At 43.3% G+C, this 23,749-nt stretch overlaps 1 protein-coding gene across 3 annotated transcripts in view; it reads left to right on the top strand.

Annotated features, from left to right (window-relative positions):
• LOC133536245 (mucin-2-like) overlaps positions 1 to 23,749 on the top strand; it is a 152,461-nt gene that overhangs the window by 21,812 nt on the left and 106,900 nt on the right. For all 3 annotated transcript variants that reach the window (XM_061876629.1, XM_061876628.1, XM_061876630.1), the window contains exon 2: positions 17,888 to 21,468. In XM_061876629.1, the coding sequence (XP_061732613.1) occupies positions 18,575 to 21,468 (2,894 nt within the window). In that variant the 5' untranslated portion in view covers positions 17,888 to 18,574. The remainder of the gene's footprint in view (positions 1 to 17,887; positions 21,469 to 23,749) is intronic.

Genomic DNA, 23,749 nt, shown 5'->3' with positions numbered 1-23,749 from the left:
CCTGCAGGTCTGCATTTTAACATGCTAGCTGGTTGTAGCGTGTCAAATAAAACAACCCCACCTCTCCGGTGAGGCCACACACACACACACACAGGCACACACACACACACACACACACACACACACACACACACACACACACACACACATACTGGTTATCATTTGGAATGGGGACCAAGTTTTTGATCATGACTTGTGAGGACCACCCTTTCTACAGGTTGTGGAGGCACAAAAATAATTTGGTAAAATGTTAAATTTTAATTTTTGGATTGATGATGTAATGTGCTGATCATTATTACTGGGGACCCTGGGGAAAAAGAGTTCATATGGTTCATGGGGACCAAATTTAAATCATTTTGCATAATTCATTAAAAAAAAAAAAAAAATGTGCACGTGTTAGGGTTAGAGTTAAAAATCACTTAGGCATCTTCATAATGGATCTGACTATCATTTAAAAAGGTTTCCCTGTTGTTTTGGCCCCATACCGTCAGAGGTCCTCATACCGTCAGAGGTCCCCATACCGTCAGAAATCCCCTAAAGGTGACTGTGTAAACAGAGCGATGTCCCCATTAAGTCAGCATTGCCAGAACACACACACGCACACACACACACACACACACACACACACACACACACACACACACACACACACACAATGCTGAGCTGACAAAATAACAATCTGCAAGCACATCTCGAGACGAGCGGCACAGGGCTGCGTGTGCGCATTGGTTGTAAATTTGTGCGAGGACAGCGTGCTCGCTGGGCCCATCACTGATCATATAGCTTTTCTTAGTTCCTCTCCAGTTCCTCCTTAAACGCCCTGACACGCTGATGCTCTTGATTTAGCACTCCACTGAACCCGAACCGTGACATTTCCTCTTCCGATCCCCAGCCCCCCTGCACCCTGACACCTCCAGCCCTAGTCTCTATTTGCCTCGCCTTTCTTCGCCTTCCCTCCCTCCCACTCGGTCGGACTCCTCTTAGTTTGTCTCCCAATGTCACTAAATATAACCCAACTCTGCTTCCTCTTCTCTGAGCTGCTGCCTCCTCTTCATCTCAGTGTGGTCTGACAAATCCAAGCGCGGTCAGGCGACATTATCTGACGTTTTTTGCTGTTTCTTTTCTTAAGGGACGGCGTGGCGAAGTTGGTATAGTGGCTGTGCCAGCAATCTGAGGGTTGCTGGTTCAATCCCCACCTTCTACCATCCTAGTCACGTCCGTTGTGTCCTTGAGCAAGACACTTCACCCTTGCTCCTGATGGGTCCTGGGGAGCGCCTTGCATGGCAGCTCCCGCCATCAGTGTGTGAATGTGTGTGTGAACGGGTGAATGTGGAAATACTGTCAAAGCACTTTGGGCTCCTTAAAAAGGGGTAGAAAAACGCTATACAAGTGCTGTTGAGATCCGCTTTTTGGATCCTCCACATATTATTGTTTGTTGTTCCATTTTTATTTTCACTCTCCATCTGATCCTATTATTTCCTGTTTAGTCGGTCACCATGGTAGCTTATCAGTTTCACCTGTTACTCACGGCCCTGCACACCTGTCCTCACTAATCACCTACCTTATATAAGCCTGCATCTTTTGTTGTTCAGTCTGGGATCCAAATTTGTTCTTACACAACGGTACGTCTGCTTTGCACTTTTGCTTCCATGCAATATCTGTATCATTCTCGCGATCTCTCACGCTGCGCAATTTTATTCATTCTTAGCTCTCATGCTAAATGTTTAGTTTTTCCCCTTTGTGTGCCTATGTGCCAGTTTAGTTTACTATTTGTTTATCCTAGCTTTCATGCTAGCGTCTTTTGTTTGCCTTTTCTTAGCTCCAGTGTTTTTGTTCGGAGCTCACTTTTTGTTAATAAATTTGTTAGATCCTACCTTTGTTGTGTTCTTCGTTTGACGCATCATCGAGGCAATCGAACACGGCATCACTATGCCGAACAGGCGTAACAAGTGCAACCCATTTACCATTTACCATTTAACATAAGAAACCACAGCGAGGGCCTAAGGTGGGTTCCTAGAGTGGAAACAATCTCCAACATCGCTATTCGTTTAGAGGTCTAACTAACCTTCGAGAATCAAACGACCCGCTTCAACAGGTTGATTGACCTTCTACTTGTTTAAAATATTAAGGTACAGTTATCGTATTTTCCGGACTACAAGTCACAGTTTTTTTCATAGTTTGGCCGGGGGTGCGACATATACTCCGGAGCGACTTATGTGTGAAATTATTAACACATTACCGTAAAATATCGAATAATATTATTTATCTCATTTGCGGAAGAGACGAAGAAAGTGTCAGCAATCGTCACACACACGTCAGCAATCATCACACACACGTCACACACACGTCGACCAATAAAAATTTGGCAGGGGAAGGGTCATGGCAGAAGTGCATTGTGGGTCATGGAATGCTAACTGCTAATATGCTACTGCTGTAGCTATTAAAATGGATAATTTCATCGTTGGCGGTAACTTATAAAAACTGAGAAGGGCTGGACAAAAATGGCACCGAAATGGAAATCATGTACTGGAGATTACAAGCTGGAAGTAGTAAAATATGCAGAAGAAAACGACAAGAGGAAGCGGCGCATACCTTTGGAGTTGGCAGAGTTATTTAGAAGCGACATCGAGGAAGAAGATTTCATGGGATTTGTCGATTAGGAGTGACAGATTGTTTGGTAAACGTATAGTATGTTCTATAAGTTATAGTTATTTGAATGACTCTTACCATAATATGTTACGTTAACATAGCAGGAACCTTCTAAGTTGGTTATTTATGCCTCATATAACGTACTCTTATTAAGCCTGTTGTTCACTATTCTTTATTTATTTTAAATTGCCTTTCAAATGTCTATTCTTGGTGTTGGAATTTATCAAATAAATTTCCCCCAAAAATGCGACTTATACTCCAGTGCGACGTATATATGTTTTTTTCCTTCTTTATTATGCATTTTCGGCCAGTGCAACATATACTCTGGAGCAATTTATAATCCGAAAAACGCGGTAAATGGAATGCCCCATCCATCCATTTCTACCGCTTATTCCCTTTGGAGTCGTGGGGGGCGCTGGTGCCTATCTCAGCTTAAATCGGGCGGAAGGCAGCGTACACCCTGGACAAGTCGCCACCTCATCGCAGGGCCAACACAGATAGACTGACAACATTCACACACTAGGGCCCATTTAATGTTGCCAATCAACCTATCCCCAGGTGCATGTCTTTGGAAGTGGGAGGAAGCCGGAGTACCCGGAGGGAACCCACGCAGTCACGGGGAGAACATGCAAACTCCACACAGAAAGATCCCGAGCCCGGGATAGACCAGTGGTGTCAGAGCTGGATCAGGCCCAGGAACAGTTTTTTCCGGCCCGTGGGATGAGTTTGCTAAGTATAAAAATGTACCTCAATTTTTTGGATTAAAGAGCCAGCTGTTCTAAATGTGTCCACTGGATGTTGTAATAGCAAATCTTTATATATTTGTAGATGATGCTACATATGTACAAAATAATAATAATTAGGGATGTCTAACAATATCGGACTGCCGATATTATCGGCCGATAAATGGTTTAACATGTAATAACGGAAATTATCGGTGTCGGTTTCAAAATTATCGGTATCAGTTTCAAAAAGTAAAATTCAGGACTTTTTTTTAAAATGCTGCTGTGTACACGGACGTAGGGAGAAGTACAGGGTGCCAATAAACCTTAAAGGCACTGCCTTTGCGTGCCATCCCAGTCACATTATTTCTACGGCTTTTAACACAGACAAGTGAATGCAATACATACTTGGTCAACAGCCATACAGGTCACTCTGAGGGTGGCCGTATAAACAACTTTAACACTGTTACAAATATGCGCCACACTGTGAACCCACACCAAACAAGAATGACAAACACATTTCAGGAGAACATCCGCACCGTAACACAACATAAACACAACAGAACAAATACCCAGAACCTCTTGCAGCAATAACTATTCCGGAACGCTAAAATATACACCCCCCGCTGCCCCCTATCCCTCCTCCCACCTCAACACCGCCCACCCAACCCCGCCCACCTCAACCTCCTCATGCTCAAAATCTGAGCTGCTGTTTTGAGGCATGTTTAAAAAAATAATGCGCTTTGTGACTTCAATAATAAATATGGCAGTGCCATGTTGGCTTTTTTTTCCATAACTTGAGTTGATTTATTTTGGAAATTCTTGTTACATTGTTTAATGCATCCAGCGGGGCATCACAACAAAATTAGGCATAATAATGTGTTAATTCCACGACTGTATATATCGGAATCGGTAATTAAGAGTTGGACAATCTCGGATATCGGCAAAAAAGCCATTATCGGACATCTCTAATGATAATAATAATAATAATGATAGATTTTATTTGTAAAAACAATTTAAATTGAACAAACAATCTCAAAGTGCTACAGTGCATTTAAAAAAAACAAAAACAAATTGTGTGGGGGTAGGGGCGTGGCCTGCGGACCTGCAGCGAAGTGGGGTGTGCCAGGACCAGCTTGGAGATCAGCGGCAGGTGTGTAGATGGCCCACCTGGGCTCATTTGTGTAATCACCTGTCGCTCTGTTAAAGGCAGCTGCCGGGAATGAGAAAGGGGGGTAGATGGTGAATGACGAGCATGAGCCGAGCGAGAGAGGAAGACTGGAAAGAACATGGCTTAGAAGCACAATGAGGACAATTTATTGAAAAATTAATCATTTTTCAAAACCATGAACGCCGCTGTCATGTCTGTGGTTGGTGGTCCTAAGAACCCGGAGGAACAAAAACCTCCACACAAAGCTAGAACAACAAATAGATGCCTCCAACAAATAAAATAAACAGTAAAATAAAATAAAAACTACAACAGCCTAATAGCTAGAACTAGCACACATACATCTCACAAAAGCTTTACTAAAAAGATGGGTTTTTAAGCCCTTTTTAAAAGCATCCACAGTCTGTGGTGCCCCAGGTGGTCAGGGAGAATGTTCCACGGACTGGGAGCGGCGGATCATGAAATTATCAAACTACATAAATAACATACTGTAATTTGATTTTGACTTTTGTATTTTTTTTTATCTCGGTAGATTGCAAATTAACACCAATGAGTTGACTGATGAACATTATCACATAATTTCGTGGCAACCATATGTTGTCACTCGTTGCCGCAATATGTTAGCGCAAACGTTCGCAGATGAATTATTATCATGTTGTTTCCAGTTATTAAACATTACCTATTTGCCTGGTTACTTTCTGCTGTGACATATTTCCATCTGCACTTCTGTTAAAATTTAATAAACACTTACCGGATTATAAGGAGAATGGCCAATGAATGATCTATTTTTTATATCTTTTTTCATATATAAGACGCACCGGATTGGAGGGCGCATTAAAGGAGTCAAATTATTATAATTTTTTTTTCTAAAGTGAAAACACTTCCTTGTGGTCTACATAACATGTAATGGTGGTTCTTTGGTTCTGACAGTAGTTGCCGGATGCGCCGCTTTGTAGGCAGTCTTATTTACCTGGCTCAAATTCTGCAGCGTCTTCTCTCCGTCATCTTTGTTGTAGCGGTGTAGCGTGCAAGGACGGGAGTGGAAGAAGTGTCAAAAGATGGAGCTAACTGTTTTAATGACATTCAGACTGCTTCAATCAATAACAGAGCAGCATCATCACAAAAGTGTCTTATATACCTGGCTCACATTCTGCAGCGTCTTCTCCCCGTCATCTTTATTGTAGCGGTGTAGCGTGCAAGGACGGGAGTGGAAGAAGTGTCAAAAGATGGCGCTAACTGTTTTAATGACATCCAGACTTTACTTCAATCAATAACAGAGCAGCATCATCACAGAAATGTGTCCCATGAAAACATTTCCGACCGGAACTCTTTAACTAAAGTTCCTTGGGTGAATAATATAAACTCACTACACCGGTATGTTTTAGCACTTTCATGGTGAGTTTAGTGACAGATAGAAGTAAGAACTTTATACTACTTTATATTAGAAATGACAACAACGGAGGATGCATGTCACATAACAAGAAGATAGAGAAAAAGAACAGGTTTATCGACTACGGTGTCACACTACAAAGGCGGCCTCACGCAATTTCTCAGGATTTATGCAGATCCCAAATACAGATATGCAGGTACCAGTACCAAAGTCATACTAAAACATTTTGATAGATATTTGTTCTATATTTTCAATGGAACATATGAAATATTGGTGTTGTTTACTTGAGTCATATACCCATCGTAATACAGCCTACACTTATCTCTTATGTTTGACTGCCATCTACTGGTCACACTTTTTATTACACCATGTACCAAATAAAATAGCTTTGAGGTGGGTAAGCTCAACCAAACGTATTCCTTACATTAGGCTCACCGGGTTATAAGGTGTACTGTCAAGTTTAAAAAAAAAAAAAAAAAAAATTAAGTGTGCCTTATAGTCCGGAAAATACGGTAGTCTTTTGTTGTTTGGATATTTTACTTTAGTTTTGGACTACACCACAAATTTGGGTATCGACTAGGGATGTTCCGATCAATTGGCAACCTATTTGTTTCGGACGATTTACGCTAAAAAGTATGAGACCTGCCACTGCCAATTAATGCCTTTAAATACCAATACCATTACCAATACTTTATGTATTTTTTGTACCTCAGCTAACAAAGGCAGATATAACCAACCATATTCTCAGGCATATAGAGCACACTGGTATTAAAGCCTCACCCACCATATTGAAGAAAACACTTTTTTTTACATATACTAGGCGGACTGTAAGCCGCAGATATATATATACATGTACGAAATATTTTGTAAATGTTATTTTTACATACCTTAATTCTTTCTAAACGGTGCCTGTCACACGGCAGTAAAACGACTGATCAAACAAAACAGAAGTCATTGTAATCGACCCACTAGCTCCGGAAGTTAGCTCTCCAATCAGCTAAATCAACTCAATAACTCCCCGGTGACGTTTTAGGTGAATTTTACAAAATTGAAACAATACAAAAAGAATGTCATTGTAATTCAATAATACTAACGCATACACTTGTAAACATGTTAACATATGTGCTAATACTAACAACGCTAGCTGGATTACATTACATTTCATTAACCTACTCAGTGGCCTAGTGGTTAGAGTGTCCGCCCTGAGATATGTAGGTTGGGAGTTCAAACCCCGGCCGAGTCATACCAAAGACTATAAAAATGGGACCCATTACCTCCCTGCTTGGCACTCAGCATCATGGGTTGGAATTGGGGGTTAAATCACCATAAATGATTCCCGGGCGTGGCACCGCTGCTGCCCACTGCTCCCCTCACCTCCCAGGGGATGATCAAGGGGATGGGTTAAATGCAGAGGACAAATTTCACCACACCGAGTGTGTGTGTGACAATCATTGGTACTTTAACTTTAACTAACTTAATTATAATAGCACGTATAAATATGTATGAAAACACCCTTACAGACATCACACTTTGTATGTATTTGTTGTTTTAGTTATATTGTAAAACTTACAAATGTTGCTTGGACTGATGGATGAAGAATCCTTTCGAGCAGAAATGCCTTAGACCAGGGGTCGGCAACCCGCGGTTCCGGAGCTGCATGCGGCTCTTTGGCCACTCTGATGTGGCTCAGCTGCACAATCGCCGACCCCCCGGATTGTTCCAACCAACGATTGCATCTTTTGACCACTGGAGCAACTTACTGTAAATCTGTCGATTGGTAAGTATTTGTTTGGCATTAAATGCTGATGGAGGGAAAGGCTGGATGCAAATATAGCTACAAATGTACATACAGTTATCCTAAATAGCATGTTAGCATCGATAAGCTGGCAGTCATGCCGTGACCAAATATGTCTGATTAGCACATAAATATGTCTGATTAGCACATAAGTCTATAACATCAACAAAACTCACTTTTGTGATTTTGTTGACTTTATCGTTGGAAATGCATCTGCTTTGAATGTCGCAGGATATCCACACATCTCTGTCCTAGCATCGCTATCGTCGGTAAGATGTGAAAAAACGAGGGACTTTCGCATCTTTTGACCACAGGTGTACTTGAATCCGTCGATTGGTATGTGTTTGTTTGGCATTAAATGTGGGTGGAGGGAAAGGCTGGATGCAAATATAGCTACAAATGAGGCATAACGATGCAATATGTACATACAGCTAGCCTAAATAGCATGTTAGCATTGATTAGCATGCTATGCTAATCGATGCACACTCCGTAAGTCAACTTGAATCTGTCCCTGATCGTGTTGTTACACCCTCCGACAACACACCAACGAGGCATGATGTCTCCAAGGTACGGAAAACAGTCGAAAAAACGGAAAATAACAGAGCTGATTTGACTTGGTCGTGTGTAATGTGTTTGAGAAAATGGCAGATTGCTTGTGACGTCACAGGTGAAAGGTCATCGCTCTGACAGCGAACAATTGAAAGGCGTTTCAATCGCCAAATTCACCCTTTTAGAGTTCGGAAATTGGTTAAAAAAACATATGGTCTTTTTTCTGCAACATCAAGGTATATATTGACGCCTACATAGGTCTGGTGATAATGTTCCCCTTTAAGGTTAGAAAGTGTATTTTACATGAAGCAGACGTTTTGCACAGGAAACTCGGTTATGACCTCGTCTGCATTGGTGGTAAGAAGCGGTAAGCAGTAAGCAACAAGGCAGTGGTAAAGCTTAAATAATAACCTCAGAGAGTTATGAGCCCTACTGTGGCATTATGCGGACGCACACCTTCTCCCTCCTGCCCCGTGATTTATCTCTCGTCTGCCAATAAACTTCTACATGAAAATGTCACACGTGGGGAAGGGCTGGCCTCGGCCACGGGAGCGAGCCCGGGCGCCATTACCGGGGTCCGCATTCATTAAATTGTCAGCGTACACTTTTTATCTGGAGCGGTGGTTTGCAGACTGAGAGGGTCTAGGAAGTGCGCAGAGGGGCGCTGTAGTTGTGTGTGTGTGTGTAGTTGTGTGTTTGTGTGTGTGTGTGAAATTGCATTGTAGCATCGGCGGGAGCAAGAGTGATACAAGTGACACGGGTGAAAGGAAAAAAAAAAGGCAAGATGGAGGAAAGATATAAAGAGGATGACGATGACACCGCTGAGAATGAGTAAGGGTAATGACTATGTGACTGCAGGCTGGGGGCTTAGAGGAAAATCTGTCAGGGTGAAGGTTGAAACTGTTCTGGTTTTTTTTCGCCCACAAAACATTGGTAGCGAGACAACATGAGAGACATTGGATATAAAGGATAAACCAAACTGATGACAACAACGTTGAAGCTATAAAAGCCAAGGTCAACAGACGAATAGACTATAGTTGCTAACATGGGATTCCAGATGTGTAGTGTTCATTTACTTCAAAACATCTGTATGCCCAAACAAAATTAAATACATTTAGCATATTAATATGTGTAGAAAATTGAGAAGGGAACAATATATCAATATGAGCCAGTGTAAGAAAGAGAACCAGAATATGGTGTTTACAGGTGTGTAAGCAGAAAGCGCAGTATTATAGTATCTCATATAAATAATCCTGAATGTAATATTGTTCAAGTCCTTCTGTATTTCTTTTTTTCATCTCATTTTATTCTCATTTCTATTTTTTATTAATATTTATTTTTTTCAGTATTTATAATTTTTCATAATATATTTTTTCCCTATCTTTTAAATTTCTACTATAGGCTATCACATTATCTCATGTACCGTATTTTTCGGACTATAAGTCGCCGTTTTTTTCATAGTTAGGCCGTGGGTGCGACTTATACTCAGGAGCGACTTATGTGTGAAATTATTAACGCATTACCGTAAAATATCAAATAATATTATTTAGCTCGTTCACGTAAGAGACTAGACGTATAAGATTTCATGGGATTTATCTATTAGGAGTGACAGAAGATTGTTTGGTAAACATATAGCATGTTCTATATGTTATAGTTATTTGAATGACTCTTACCATAATATGTTAGGTTAACATACCAGGCACCTTCTCAGTTGGTTATTTATGCCTCATATAAGGTACACTCTATTCAGCCTGTTGTTCACTATTCTTTTTTTATTTTGAATTGCTTTTCAAATGTCTATTCTTGGTGTTGGGTTTTGTTAAATAAATTTCCCCTCAAAAATGCGACTTATACTCCAGTGCGACTTGTAAAAAATGTTTTCCTTCTTTATTATGCATTTTCGGCAGGTGCGACTTATACTCCGGCGCGATTTATATTCCGAAAAATACGGTATTAATTTGTTGCAATGGTTTCACACAATTATACAATATCCATCCATCCATCCATTTCCTGCCGCTTATTCCCTTTTGGGGTCGCGGGGGGCGCTGGCGCCTATCTCAGCTACAATCGGCGGAAGGCGGGGTACACCCTGGACAAGTCGCCACCTCATCGCAGGGCCAACACAGATAGACGGACAACATTCACACTTATACAATATATATATATATTTTTTTTTTGGGGGGGGAGAAATTAACAATAATTACCGTTGTCATATTTTGAAAAAAATATCACACGATTCCTCTTGGATTCTTGGTGGTAACCATTCGATTCAAAATTGATTCTCGATTCAAAACGATTACCGATTTAAAATGAATTCTTTATTAATAGCATTGGGTGTCACTTCTTTAACTAACTACATTCCACCTTCAGTTCAGTTTGAGTTGATTTCGAACATGCTTACGATACAATGTAATTAATCACATATTTCCAGTTGTTTCATTACAGCACGTCCGAAAAGGAGAAGAAAGAAGCAGAGCTTATTTAATCTTCCCCCTTTTCATACCATAGCAATTTTGTCCTCTTTCATTGTTCTCTGTAACAGAACAGTGAATAAATTTATAATAAATAATTAATATAACATTTTAAGTAAACAAATATTAAATAAATTAATAATCTTTATTTCAAATAAATAATTAAGGGTTCAAGATGTTCATCTTAATTCTTCTTTTGTGTACTTTGTGAACACTTGTAGTTTGAACAGTCTCTTAAACTGAATCAAATTGGTGCTTTGTTTGATTTATTAGGTTAATTCGTTCCATAATTTAAGTCCAAATACATATATGTTAAAGGTTTTAAGTGTCGTACGTGCATACACATGTTTTAAATTAGATTTTCCTCTAAGGTTATATTTTTCCTCTTTTGTTGAGAAGAATTGTTGTACATTCTTTGGTAGCAGGTTATAGTTTGCTTTGCATTTTAGCTGTTTGCAAATGCACAAAATTGTTGAATTTCAATATTTTTGAATCAATAAATAAAGGGTTTGTATGTTCTCTGTAGCCAACATGATGTATTATTCTAATTGATCTTTTTTGTAACACCGTTAGTGAATCAAGTGCACATTTGTGGTTGTTTCCCCACATTTCTGCACAATAACTCAGATATGGTAACACCAGTGAGCAGTAAAGAATATTTAATATTTTAAGTAACCTAAAAATAGATAAACAGCTCTGACAATTTTCTATATTATTTAAAAGAAAAAAAAAAAAAGAATATAAAAGAAACTCCTCTCTGAGCTGCCACCTTATCGTGGTAGAGGAGTTTGCGTGTCCCAATAATCCTAGGAGCTATGTTGTCCGGGGGCATAAAGCCCCCTGGTAGGGTCTCCCAAGGCAAACAGGTTCTAGGTGAGGGATCAGACAAAGAGCAGCTCGAAGACCTTTATGAAGAAGAAAAAGCATGGACCCAGATTTCCCTCGCCCGGACGCGGGTCACCGGGGCCCCCCTCTGGAGCCAGGCCCGGAGGTGGGGCACGGTGGCGAGCGCCTGGTGGCTGGGCCTGTTCCCATGGGGCCCGGCCGGGCACAGCCCGAAGAGGCAACGTGGGTCACCCCTCCAATGGGCTCACCACCCATAGCAGGGGCCATAGAGGTCGGGTGCAATGTGAGCTGGGCGACAGCCGAAGGCAGGGCACTTGGCGGTCCGATCCTCGGCTAGAGAAGCTAGCTCTTGGGACGTGGAACGTCACGTCACTGGGGGGGGAAGAGCCTGAGCTAGTGCGCGAAGTCGAGAAATTCCGGCTGGATATAGTCGGACTCACTTCGACGCACAGCAAGGGCTCTGGAACCACTTCTCTCGAGAGGGATTGGACCCTCTTCCACTCTGGCGTTGCCGGCAGTGAGAGGCGACGGGCTGGGGTGGCAATTCTTGTTTCTCCCCGGCTCAAAGCCTGTACGTTGGAGTTCAACCCGGTGGACGAAAGGGTAGCCTCCCTCCGCCTTCCGGTGGGGGGGCAGGTCCTGACTGTTGTTTGTGGTTATGCACCAAACAGCAGTTCAGAGTACCCACCCTTTTTGGGAACGCTCGAGGGAGTACTGGAAAGTGCTCCCCCGGGTGATTCCCTTGTCCTACTGGGAGACTTCAACGCTCACGTTGGCAACGACAGTGAAACCTGGAGAGGGGTGATTGGGAAAAATGGCCGCCCGGATCTGAACCCGAGTGGTGTTTTGTTATTGGACTTTTGTGCTCGTCACAGTTTGTCCATAACAAACACCATGTTCAAACATAAGGGTGTCCATACGTGCACTTTGCGCCAGGACACCCTAGGCCGCGGTTCCATGATCGACTTTGTAGTTGTGTCATCGGATTTGCGGCCTTATGTTTTGGACACTCGGGTGAAGAGAGGGGCGGAGCTTTCTACCGATCACCACCTGGTGGGGAGTTGGCTGCGATGGTGGGAGAGGATGCCGGACAGACCTGGCAGGCCCAAACGCAGTGTGAGGGTCTGCTGGGAACGTCTGGCAGAGTCTCCTGTCAGACAAAGTTTCAATTCCCACCTCCGGAAAAACTTTGAACATGTCACGAGGGAGGTGCTGGACATTGAGTCCGAGTGGACCATGTTCCGCACCTCCATTGTCGAGGCGGCAGATCGGAGCTGTGGCCGCAAGGTAGTTGGTGCCTGTCGGGGCGGCAATTCTAAAACCCCTTGGTGGACACCAGCGGTGAGGGATGCCGTCAAGCTGAAGAAGGAGTCCTATCGGGTCCTTTTGGCTCATAGGACTCCGGAGGCAGTGGACAGGTACCGACAGGCCAAGCGGTGTGCAGCTTCAGCGGTCGCAGAGGCAAAAACTCGGACATGGGAGGAGTTCGGGGAAGCCATGGAAAACGACTTCCGGACGGCTTCGAAGCGATTCTGGACCACCGTCCGCCGCCTCAGGAAGGGGAAGCAGTGCACTATCAACACCGTGTATGGTGCGGATGGTGTTCTGCTGACCTCAACTGCGGATGTTGTGGATAGGTGGAAGGAATACTTCGAAGACCTCCTCAATCCCACCAACACCTCTTCCTATGAGGAAGCAGTGCCTGGGGAATCTGTGGTGGACTCTCCTATTTCTGGGGATGAGGTCGCTGAGGTAGTTAAAAAGCTCCTCGGTGGCAAGGCCCCAGGGGTGGACGAGACCCGCCCGGAGTTCCTTAAGGCTCTGGATGCTGTGGGGCTGTCTTGGTTGACAAGACTTTGCAGCATCGCGTGTACGATCAGTGCCAGAGCTTGGTCCGCATTGCCGGCAGTAAGTCGAACACATTTCCAGTGAAGGTTGGACTCCGCCAAGGCTGTCCTTTGTCACCGATTCTGTTCATAACTTTTATGGACAGAATTTCTAGGCGCAGTCAAAGCGTTGAGGGGTTCCGGTTTGGTAACCGCAGGATTAGGTCTCTGCTTTTTGCAGATGACGTGGTCCTGATGGCTTCATCTGACCGGGATCTTCAGCTCTCGCTGGATCGGTTCGCAGCCGAGTGTGAAGCGACCGGAATGAGAATCAGCACCTCCAAGTCAGAGTCCATGGTTCTCGCCCGGAAAAGGGTGGAATGCCTTGGGGAGGAGACCCTTCCCCAAGTGGAGGAGTTAGAGTACCTAGGAGTCTTGTTCACGAGTGAGGGAAGAGTGGATCGTGAGATTGACAGGCGGATCGGTGCGGCGTCTTCAGTAATGCAGACGTTGTACCGATCCGTTGTGGTGAAGAAGGAGCTGAGCCGGAAGGCAAAGCTCTCAATTTACCGGTCGATCTACGTTCCCATCCTCACCTATGGTCATGAGCTTTGGGTCATGACCGAAAGGATAAGATCACGGGTACAAGCGGCCGAAATGAGTTTCCCCCGCCGTGGGACGGGGCTCTCCCTTAGAGATAGGGTGAGAAGCTCTGCCATCCGGGAGGCACTCAAAGTAAAGCCGCTGCTCCTCCACATCGAGAGGAGCCAGATGAGGTGGTTCGGGCATCTGGTCAGGATGCCACCCGAACGCCTCGCTAGGGAGGTGTTTAGGGCACGTCCAACCGGTAGGAGGCCACGGGGAAGACCCAGGACAGGTTGGGAAGACTATGTCTCCCGGCTGGCCTGGGAACGCCTCAGGATCCCCCGGGAAGAGCTAGACGAAGTGGCTGGGGAGAGGGAAGTCTGGGTTTCCCTGCTTAGGCTGTTGCCCCCACGACCCGACCTCGGATAAGCGGAAGATGATGGATGGATGGATGGATTTAAAAGAAAACTAGTAAATAAAATTGTACCCGAACCCTTAATAAAGTCAAATATAAATAAGGCAACAAGAGAAGTATCCAACACTTCTCTTTCCTAAAGTGCATTTGTACAGCGGGTATGGGCATTTACATCAACTATATGAAATGCCGGACAGGACTGATTAAAACAAATACAAATATATATATATAATTTTTTAAATGTTTGTATTAAGACGTGTTACAAATAAGAATCCCGATTAATTCGAAATTGGATTTTGTCTTTTTGACACCCTAAATATACTCTATTTATATTCTATTAGAAGTGAACACACAATCTTAAGTATAGTCAGCAGTCACAATAGTTAATGAGAATAAAAGCTATTAGGAAAATGATTTGCATTACACATTGTTTATTATTTTCTTTCTTCACTAAAAAAATTTAACATGTTAAACACAGCAAGTGAACAAACTGTGATTACTTGCCAGGAATAATTGCTGAGATAGGATTAAAGACGTTTTGATGTTAAAGTGTGCAAAACTTTTAATACGCCTTTTTTAATTAATTTAACTTAATAACTGTATGTAGGGCTGCAACCATTAATCAATTTGAAAAAAAGCTTCAATTTATATTCTTTATTTATTTATTTTCATAGATTTTTTCTTTTCACATCCAGCATCAGTCATTCCCATCCATTACATCCTATTTACATACATCATATATCTGTTGTCTTTCCTAAATGTCAAAATATTTTTTTTTTTGCCCAACGATGCCCCCGGCCCCAAGAAAGAAACATCAGGAAAACAATATTGAGAATATTTACGGATAAATCAATTAAAAAAAGAAAAAATAAATAAAATAAAATAAATTATTTTTTTAAATAATCGGAAATAAAATAAAAGAAAAAAAACAGATAATAAATAATTGATAATCTATTGGTTCTATTATTGTTTGAGTGTAACTAATAAAAACAAATGATGGAATGATGCAATAGAATGCACATGAGAAAAGGTATGTGTTGGTGTTGTGATCTGTGTGCCGTATAGCTGCTATTTTGTGCTATTTTTTTCTTATTTGTAGTTTCATTTATTCACACGTGAAAAGTTATATTAAGAAAAAAGAATAAAGGTTATGAGAAGCCGAAAAATCTTTTTTTATTTCAACTATTTTTCCCTAAAATATGCATTCAGGCTATCAATGTGATGATCCGCTGCCCGTATCATATTCTGTTTAGGTTTTCGGGTCACTTGTGTTTTTGGTTGGTTTTGGACTCCTTTCGTTCCTGTTTGTGCACCTTTGAGTTGGTTACCATAGCCACTTATTATTTTCACCTGCCGTTTGTGTTCCGCACGCGCACGTGTTCGTAATCACTGACATTATTTAAGCCTGCCTTTTCCAGTCAGTCAGTCTGGCTTCTTTATTTGCGTCACGCGACTGTCACTTAAGTTTTTGCTTGTCTCCTAGCCCCTGCTAGTGATCCTAGTCTGTGCTAAGTTGTAGCCTTAGCTTCCAGTGCGCTAGGCACCTCATCCAGTCAGTTTGTTTTCTGTTTTGTACCTGTTCTGTGTTATTTTACTATTAAATCAAGTCCTTACCTGCAAGTCCTTGTCCGGATTCATCCTTTTGCATCCTTGGAGAACAAGCCCCGCATCATCATGCGACCTGGTCGTAACAATCAAAGGCATTTTATCCGATTACTCGATTAATCAAACACACTAATCAAAAGATTACCCGAAATATAGAATAATTGATAGCTGACCTGCTCAGTGGATTTGTGGTTAGAGAGTCCGCTCTCAGATCGGTAGGTCATGGGTTCAAACCCTGGCGGAGTCATACCAAAGACTATAAAAATGGCACCCATTACCCCTCTGCTTGGCATTCAGCATCAAGGGTTGGAATTGGGGGTTGAATCACCATAATAATTCCTGAGCGCAGCCACCGCTGCTGCTCACTGCTCCCTTCACCTCCCAGGGAATGGCACAAGGTGCGTGTGCGACAATCATTGGTACTTTAACTTTAATATTGGGTCATTTTCCATTACATTAGTTTTGTCAAAATTATTAAGGACAAGTGGCAAAAAATAAATTATTTATCTACTTATACTGTATATTGTATACGTATACATCTGCTTACTTTCTCTTTTAACATTTTTGACAATCAGTGGTACTTTAACTTTAAGTTAGACTGTACCATCCAAACTCTTGTGACAAGCAAGCTAAAGAAGCTTTGCACAAGAGTCTAAGCTCGTGTTTCGAAAAGGCAGTATTCCCATATCATACCATCATCATGACTGTAAAGCTGCTTTCCTCATGTCAAATTACTCTTATTGCTATTAAATTACCGTTGTTGCTCTACATCATGTTAACCTTGCTAAGTACGCACTCCTCATATACTTCGCCCTTGTGCCCAGAATGATTTAGTACCAGGTGAATCATCATAAGCGGCTCATCTGTGTAACACCATGGCGATAAGAACGGAAAATAAACAGGAATCCCATCATTCATTCCTAAATCCATTAATGCATCCGAGTGTGTACGCTTGATATTTTGCCTGAGGGCTGCGTCTTTAATCATTGTTAATCCTAATAAGTGCGCTTTTAAACAGGGGGCCTCGGATATGACAAAGATGCTCCCCCCCGAGATGCAGAGAGAAAGAGAGAAACATAAATAAAAATGGCATCCCCTAGGGTGTCTCTTTCTCTCTCCCGAAATAACCTGGGAGCTGTGAAGGAGTTGCTAATTACCCCGCCCACAGACAAAGCAAACGGAGAATTAGCCCGTGAGTAATCAGAGGCTACCAGTCGGGTCGGCAGATAACAAGAGAGAGGTACCCCGGTCTCGGGTGTCGGCAGGATGGACAGGAAATGGAAGATTTGCGTATACTAGAGTGCCGAATCGGAGTGACGAGAGCACGGCCGAGCGTGGTGGACAGACTGTCACACAGCGAGCAGATGAATCAGAGAGGGTGTCACCATGGCACATCGTCAAGCACCCCATAAGTGGCGCCGCTGCCACCGACTTCTGAACACGGCAGAAAGGAAATATTGTGTACGACACGCGCATGAGAGGAATATGACAACAGTCACAACATGCACCCGAGAGCGAGTTTAGCATTGAAACGTCTCATGACATTATACGTAAACAGAACAAATACATAAACAGACTCGAGTATCACCTGCGGCGGGTGTGAATGGGCTTTAATTACAATCTTTTCCTTTGGAATAGTCAGATGCTGCTTGAGTCTTTTGTTTTGCTACCTCCACCCTGTCATTACGTTTGCCAATTGATTTCTTCTCCCTCCATTCTGTGTTCATGCATTTTTAAATTAGCTGCCTATACCTTATGACTTCATTATGCAGATGAACAAAAGTACTGTGTTTCATTGGAAAGACAATAATATGGGAACAATTACAGTCTCTCACACTTTCTCTTTGTCTGTCCTTTTATTTATAGGATCTCCCACTGTATTGAACCACAAGGAAATGAGTCACTGAAAAGAAGAAAGGAGCATTGAAGGGGAGCAATAAACCTGGGGAAGTGAGAACAACAAAGGCTGAATGACGTAGGCTGCTATGGAGGGGCCAGTCCTGTCCATAACTTGGCCGTCCTTCCTTCCACGGGCCTGGGGGACAAGGCAGGAGAGGTCGTCCAACTAATGTGATGGACACAAAACTGATGGACAGGTTGCATCCTCCCTGCTTATTCACTGTTAATCTCTCTGGCTCAATCAGGAGTTTATATCCCGGGAAAATCTAAGAAAAGCAGGAATACGTAGCAACACAACAATTTGGAAGCTGAAAGGATAAAGAATATCAACGCATATATTTATATATATTATAATATATTATTTTTGTATGTGTAGAACAGACTGGATTCTAGCTACACACTTCTAGACATTTTCTCACTTTGCGATGTAAATATGGTAATTCCATATTTTTGTGAGGAAAATGTTATTTTGTAACTGGAGCGCAGACAAGGAATAACCAGTGCATGAGCCAGTAGTTACCATCCAGAGTACTCATGTGGTTTTAGGAACTATAAGGCCACTATAGTGATGTGCTGATACAACCAGGCCTTCACAATTTAATCGGACTGCCTGCAATGACTTTGGATGTTGGGAGACAGTGAGATGCAAGCGCAATGGTAAGCAAAGAGCCCAACCACTTGCTGACGGGCCAAACCAACGGCAAGAGCGCCCTGGCGGAAAAGTCTGGGACCATGACTGTACGCTCCGTGCTGCTCAATCGTGACTCCCCGGACATTGAAAGTCGCCTCAAGCGACGCCGCAATCGCACCCACCAGGTCCGCTTTAAAGATTTGGAAGATGGGAGCAGCAGCAGTGGTAATAGTGGAACAGGAGAGAACAGCAGCCAACCAAAGCCAACGGCAGACTGCAACAGCCCTCATCCTCTCCGCAAACACAGCAGCAGGTCCCCTAAGCCGTGGACCGACAAGGATGGACCACGAACAGACAGTCTCCCTGGTCAAACCTCTGTGGTGGGGGCAGTGCGTGGGGACATGGCCAGTACCATAGAGGTTGTGGCTGCTTTCTTGGCCAGGGCCCCTCGCCATCCACTGACGCCAGGGCCCACACGTCGATGCTGGGCACCGCCACAGACTAACTCGATGACCTTGCCAATGACACGCAAGCCCAGCACCAGCACAGCCATCCAAACCTCACCATGCCTGAAAAAGTCTCTCTCTTCCACGCACACACGTAGCCACAGCCTGGGTGATTCTGTTGGCATAGATGGTGATGATGAACATGACTCCCAAGATGAGTACCTTTCACACAACCATGTAGAGCTGCCCTGCTCAAAAAACCAGAATGGTGCCCAGGGGTCTGCAGATCAAACTGTGATAGAACGGAGGTCAAAATCCTCCAGGACAGACACTGTATCAACTGTTGCTGTCTCAAAAAACTCCAGGCACAGCTGCCCTCCATCAGTCCTTCACAGTACTGAGCCAACCCACTGTTCCTCTGCATCCTGCCGAGATGGCCCCAAGCGGCAGGGAAGCGTCACTCCTTCACTGGTCAGGAGGAGAAAGCGTCTGAATAGGACAACAAGTGATCCTGGAAAGGAAGTGCATTACTGCACCACTCCTACTCAGACTGAGACCCCAAATTCAACCTCAAATACCAGGCTCTCCACCACTCAAATTCAAACACAGTGTGCTGGTCTTTCAAAATATTGCACTACACAAAGTCAAACTGACAGTCTAAATCGGACGTCACTTTTAAAAAACAAAACATCTACAGTCCAGATTAAGAACAGCGCCTCTCATCCAGACACACTTTTAAATGCTGCACAACGCACCACTCATATGCAAACAGACTCTCCCTGTTGTTTGCAAGAAAAAAGCCATCCACCATCCCAGACACAACCACCCATCACCTGCACTTCTCCAACTCCACTTGAAACACCAGAATCAGAGCAAATCAAATCGGAAAGTCCTGCACGGCCAAGTGTGTTACAGGACCCTTCCTCCACGCAAATAACTACTGTGCCTTACTGTACAGATCCCCCACCTACAACCCCACCAACACCGTCCCCTGAAGTATGCACTGAGCCATCTTGCTCCTCATCAATCGATCCAGCATGCGCCACCAAACCTACCCCTACGTCCCTGCCCGTTCCTTGCTCTGCGCCTACTGCGATCCAGCACACCATCCCGTACTATACTCATGTAAAACCACCAGCCACCACCACTGCACCGCTTGTTTGCTCCAGTCCATCACCAGCACCACCAACATTCCCAACCCAAAACTGCATATCCCCTACCTCAAACGTGGTATCATCACCTCCCTTTACCTGTCTTACCCCCTGTCCAACTGCTACCATTAATGTGACACCATGTGACCCCATGCACCAAACCACTGCTCTCAGTACAACACATCCGCCACCACCACCACCAAATACCTCACCCTCTACAAATATAATACCATGTACAATAGTGACTCAGACTGCATTATCATGCACCTCTATCTCCTATTATTCGACTACACATCCTGCTGGTCCGCATGGGCCTCTCCAGAACGCTGCTACTCCTTCTTGTGCCACTCTCATTCACACGGTATCACACTGCAACATCCCATTTCAAGCTCTGCAAAATTCCTCCTCCGTCAAAATAGGCATGGCGCCCTATTCCTCTCCCGTCCCCAAACTAACATCCACATCGCCGCCTCCCCTCATCAAGACATATCCCCCCAATTTTTCAAACGCTTGTGCAACTCCAACAAAAGTTGTTCCTCTGTACTCGTCAAAATTCAAGGCAGCGCCGCCATACACGCCTCCCTCTCAGGCCCCCTTAAACGCTCAGGATAAGAGGGGCATTCGACTTCCACCTCCTGCACCACCACCGCCACCCTACACACCTCGCAAAACCGGAAACGATCCACCAAGTACTGCAATCGAAACACCTATGCTCAGGGCAGACATCAAGGCCAACGAGAAGGATAAAGACAGGGAGGAGGAGAAAAAAGAAGCTATAAAATGTACGGACACACCAAAGCTCTGTGAGAGAGCCAACTCTCTTAAGAACAGAGCTAAAACCCCACCAGTTTGTGTGATAAAGGGAGGAAGGCAGTCCTCTCCATCTTCCCCCGCCAAAACCTGTTTTAAGCCCAGCTGTCTCAGCTCAGCCCAGGCTCAGCTTGGGGTACTACACAAAATCCTTTGCGCAGGAGCCAACGCCTCCAACAGCCAACATGCGCTCCCTCCAAACCAGCAGGGCTGCACCGGGGCAAAGGGTTGCACCGTTTCCCGGGAGAAGTCCCTGACTCCTACCCAGGCTGACACCTTAAGACAGGTGCAGGAAATTCTTGGAGGGTTAGTAGCCGGGGCCAGAGGTAAATTGGACCCGGCCCGAGTGACTGAGAAACTCCTCGGTCCCAACGGGCCCTTGCATGATATTCGCAACCTGCAAACCCAGCTTCAGAGCTTGGAGGGGGTCCTGGAGACCAGCCAGAATACCATCAAGGTCCTGCTCGATGTCATCCAAGATCTGGAGAAAAAAGAAGCTGAGAAAGATGGGTGAGGCAATATTTCATTTTAGTGCTTCACATTAACAGAACTGTCAGACATGAAAACTCTACGTAGCAAAAATGATGCCATAGTCAGTAAAGATGTACTTGGAAGTAAACACCCTCACAGCAGGGACATTACTACTGCTTATTTGAACATGAAAGAGAGATTTGAGTCTGATTGGATGATGAAACAATAGTGCCATCTACTGTGTCATCAACATTTCTCACCTCTGTAGCACACATAAACGAAGCTAAACTAAAGAGTAACCAACTAGGGTTGCGAATGGTGTCTGCAATCCTACACCAGACACTTTAATATTAGTGTCAAACATTATACCAAAGGTTAAATCAAGGAGTTAGCCTAGGTTTGAAAACGTGTTGAAGCCTGAGGTCAAATGAGGCGCTATCCCACATTTGAACTTGTAAATATAATATGACTGGACGCCTCAGGCTAATGGAGCCGTAAACCAGGGCTAGCGGGGGCTCTCAGCTCGGGGGCCAAGTGTTGTGTAAAGAGCCATCTGGTCGTCTGCAGCCGATGGTAAGACTCCGTTTGAATACATAAGTTATGATAGGCTGGTCGCGTGGAAAGTCAAGGCCAGCGTGCGACCGGGCACCTGCTGTTTTAGTCAGTGACAGCTAATTTCTCACATTGAAGTCTGCCTCTCACCGCAGGAAAACAAACAAAACGGGGCCACTCACTAATGTGACCATATAATATCAAAAAGGTGGAAAATTACAAGCTTAAATCCATCCATCCTTGCATCAAATTTGCTACCTGCTTATCCGATAAAACGTACATGATATAATGCTTTTGCACACCCTGAAGACAATTAAGTCGTAAAATAATCTGTTTTTGTAAAATAACTTAAATATATCTATGTATATTTTTTTGAACATTGAAGACAATCTTTAGGCTTCAGTAGACACAACATATTTTGGTGACTCATGACAATTTTGTATGTTAAACTATATTTCTCTGTGGGACACATTTTCAGAAAGCTAAGGACCGGGGGAAATCTTCTCATTCCCCTATTATTTTGTATTTTGATAACCAGCATCCTCTGCAATAGACATGTCTTATTTGTCTATTTCTTTTTTTTCATAAGAAAATAGCCCTGTTATGCAGAATATAAGTAGACTGTAGAATTATAGGGGGTTACAATGACAATGCAAGGATCTTCCAATGTGACAACACTGATCCAGTTTCCTATATACAACATAAGCACTTAGTGTTTTTGGAACTTCCTGCAAAACTGTTTGTCTCCCACAAATTTTGAACAGAACACCTGGGCAAGGTTGGTGTCATTTGTGGGCCGGAATAACCCTGAACTACAGTAACATATTGTACATAGCAATGGCGTTTACTAATATTCGAATGACTGCATGTATTTGTTTATGTAAGCCAGACGTGTCAAACTCAAGGCCTGGGGGCCAAATCTGGCCTGCCACATTATTTTATGTGGCCCGCGAAAGCCTGGAAATAATATGCGTTAATACAATGCTTAATCTTTTCTTATTAAATATATTTGTTCTTTCCATTTTGACATTAAAAATCATGTACTGCATGCAATTGCATATCTTTTAAAATTCAATATCATCAAAATCAAAATATTGTATTGTAACGTATTCCAAAAAGATTTGTTGTTAAAATAAAGATAGATACTGAACATAAATATCTGCTTGACTTATTATTTCGAAACAAATTATTAGAGATGTCTGATAATATCAGACTACCGATATTATTGGCTGATAAATGCTTTAAAATGTAATATCGGAAATTATAGGTATCAGTTTCAAAATTATCGGTTTCAAAAAGTAACATTTATGACTTTTTAAAATGCCGCTGTGTACACAGATGTAGGGAGAAGAACAGAGCGCCAATAAACTTTAAAGGCACTACTTTTGAATGCCGGCCCAGTCACATAATATCTTCGGCTTTTCACACAGAGTGAATGCAACGCATATTTGGTCAACAGCCATACAGGTCACACTGAGGGTGGCCGTATAAACAACTTTAACACTTCTACAAATATGCGCCACACTGTGAACCCACACCAAACTAGAATGACAAACACATTTTGGGAGAACATCCGCACTGTAACACAACATAAACACAACAAATATGCAGATCCCCTTGCAGCACCAACTTTTCCGGGACGCTACAATATACACCCCCGCTACCCCCTACCCCACTCCACACCTCAACCCTGCCCACCTCAATCTCCTCATGCTCTCTCAGGGAGAGCATGTCCCAAATTCCAAGCTGCTGTTTTGAGGCATGTTAA

Source organism: Nerophis ophidion, linkage group LG17, assembly GCF_033978795.1.
Source record: "Nerophis ophidion isolate RoL-2023_Sa linkage group LG17, RoL_Noph_v1.0, whole genome shotgun sequence".
Lineage (NCBI taxonomy): Eukaryota > Metazoa > Chordata > Actinopteri > Syngnathiformes > Syngnathidae > Nerophis > Nerophis ophidion.
Note: the sequence above shows the minus strand (reverse complement) of the source record. Positions and strands in the feature narration are given on the sequence as shown.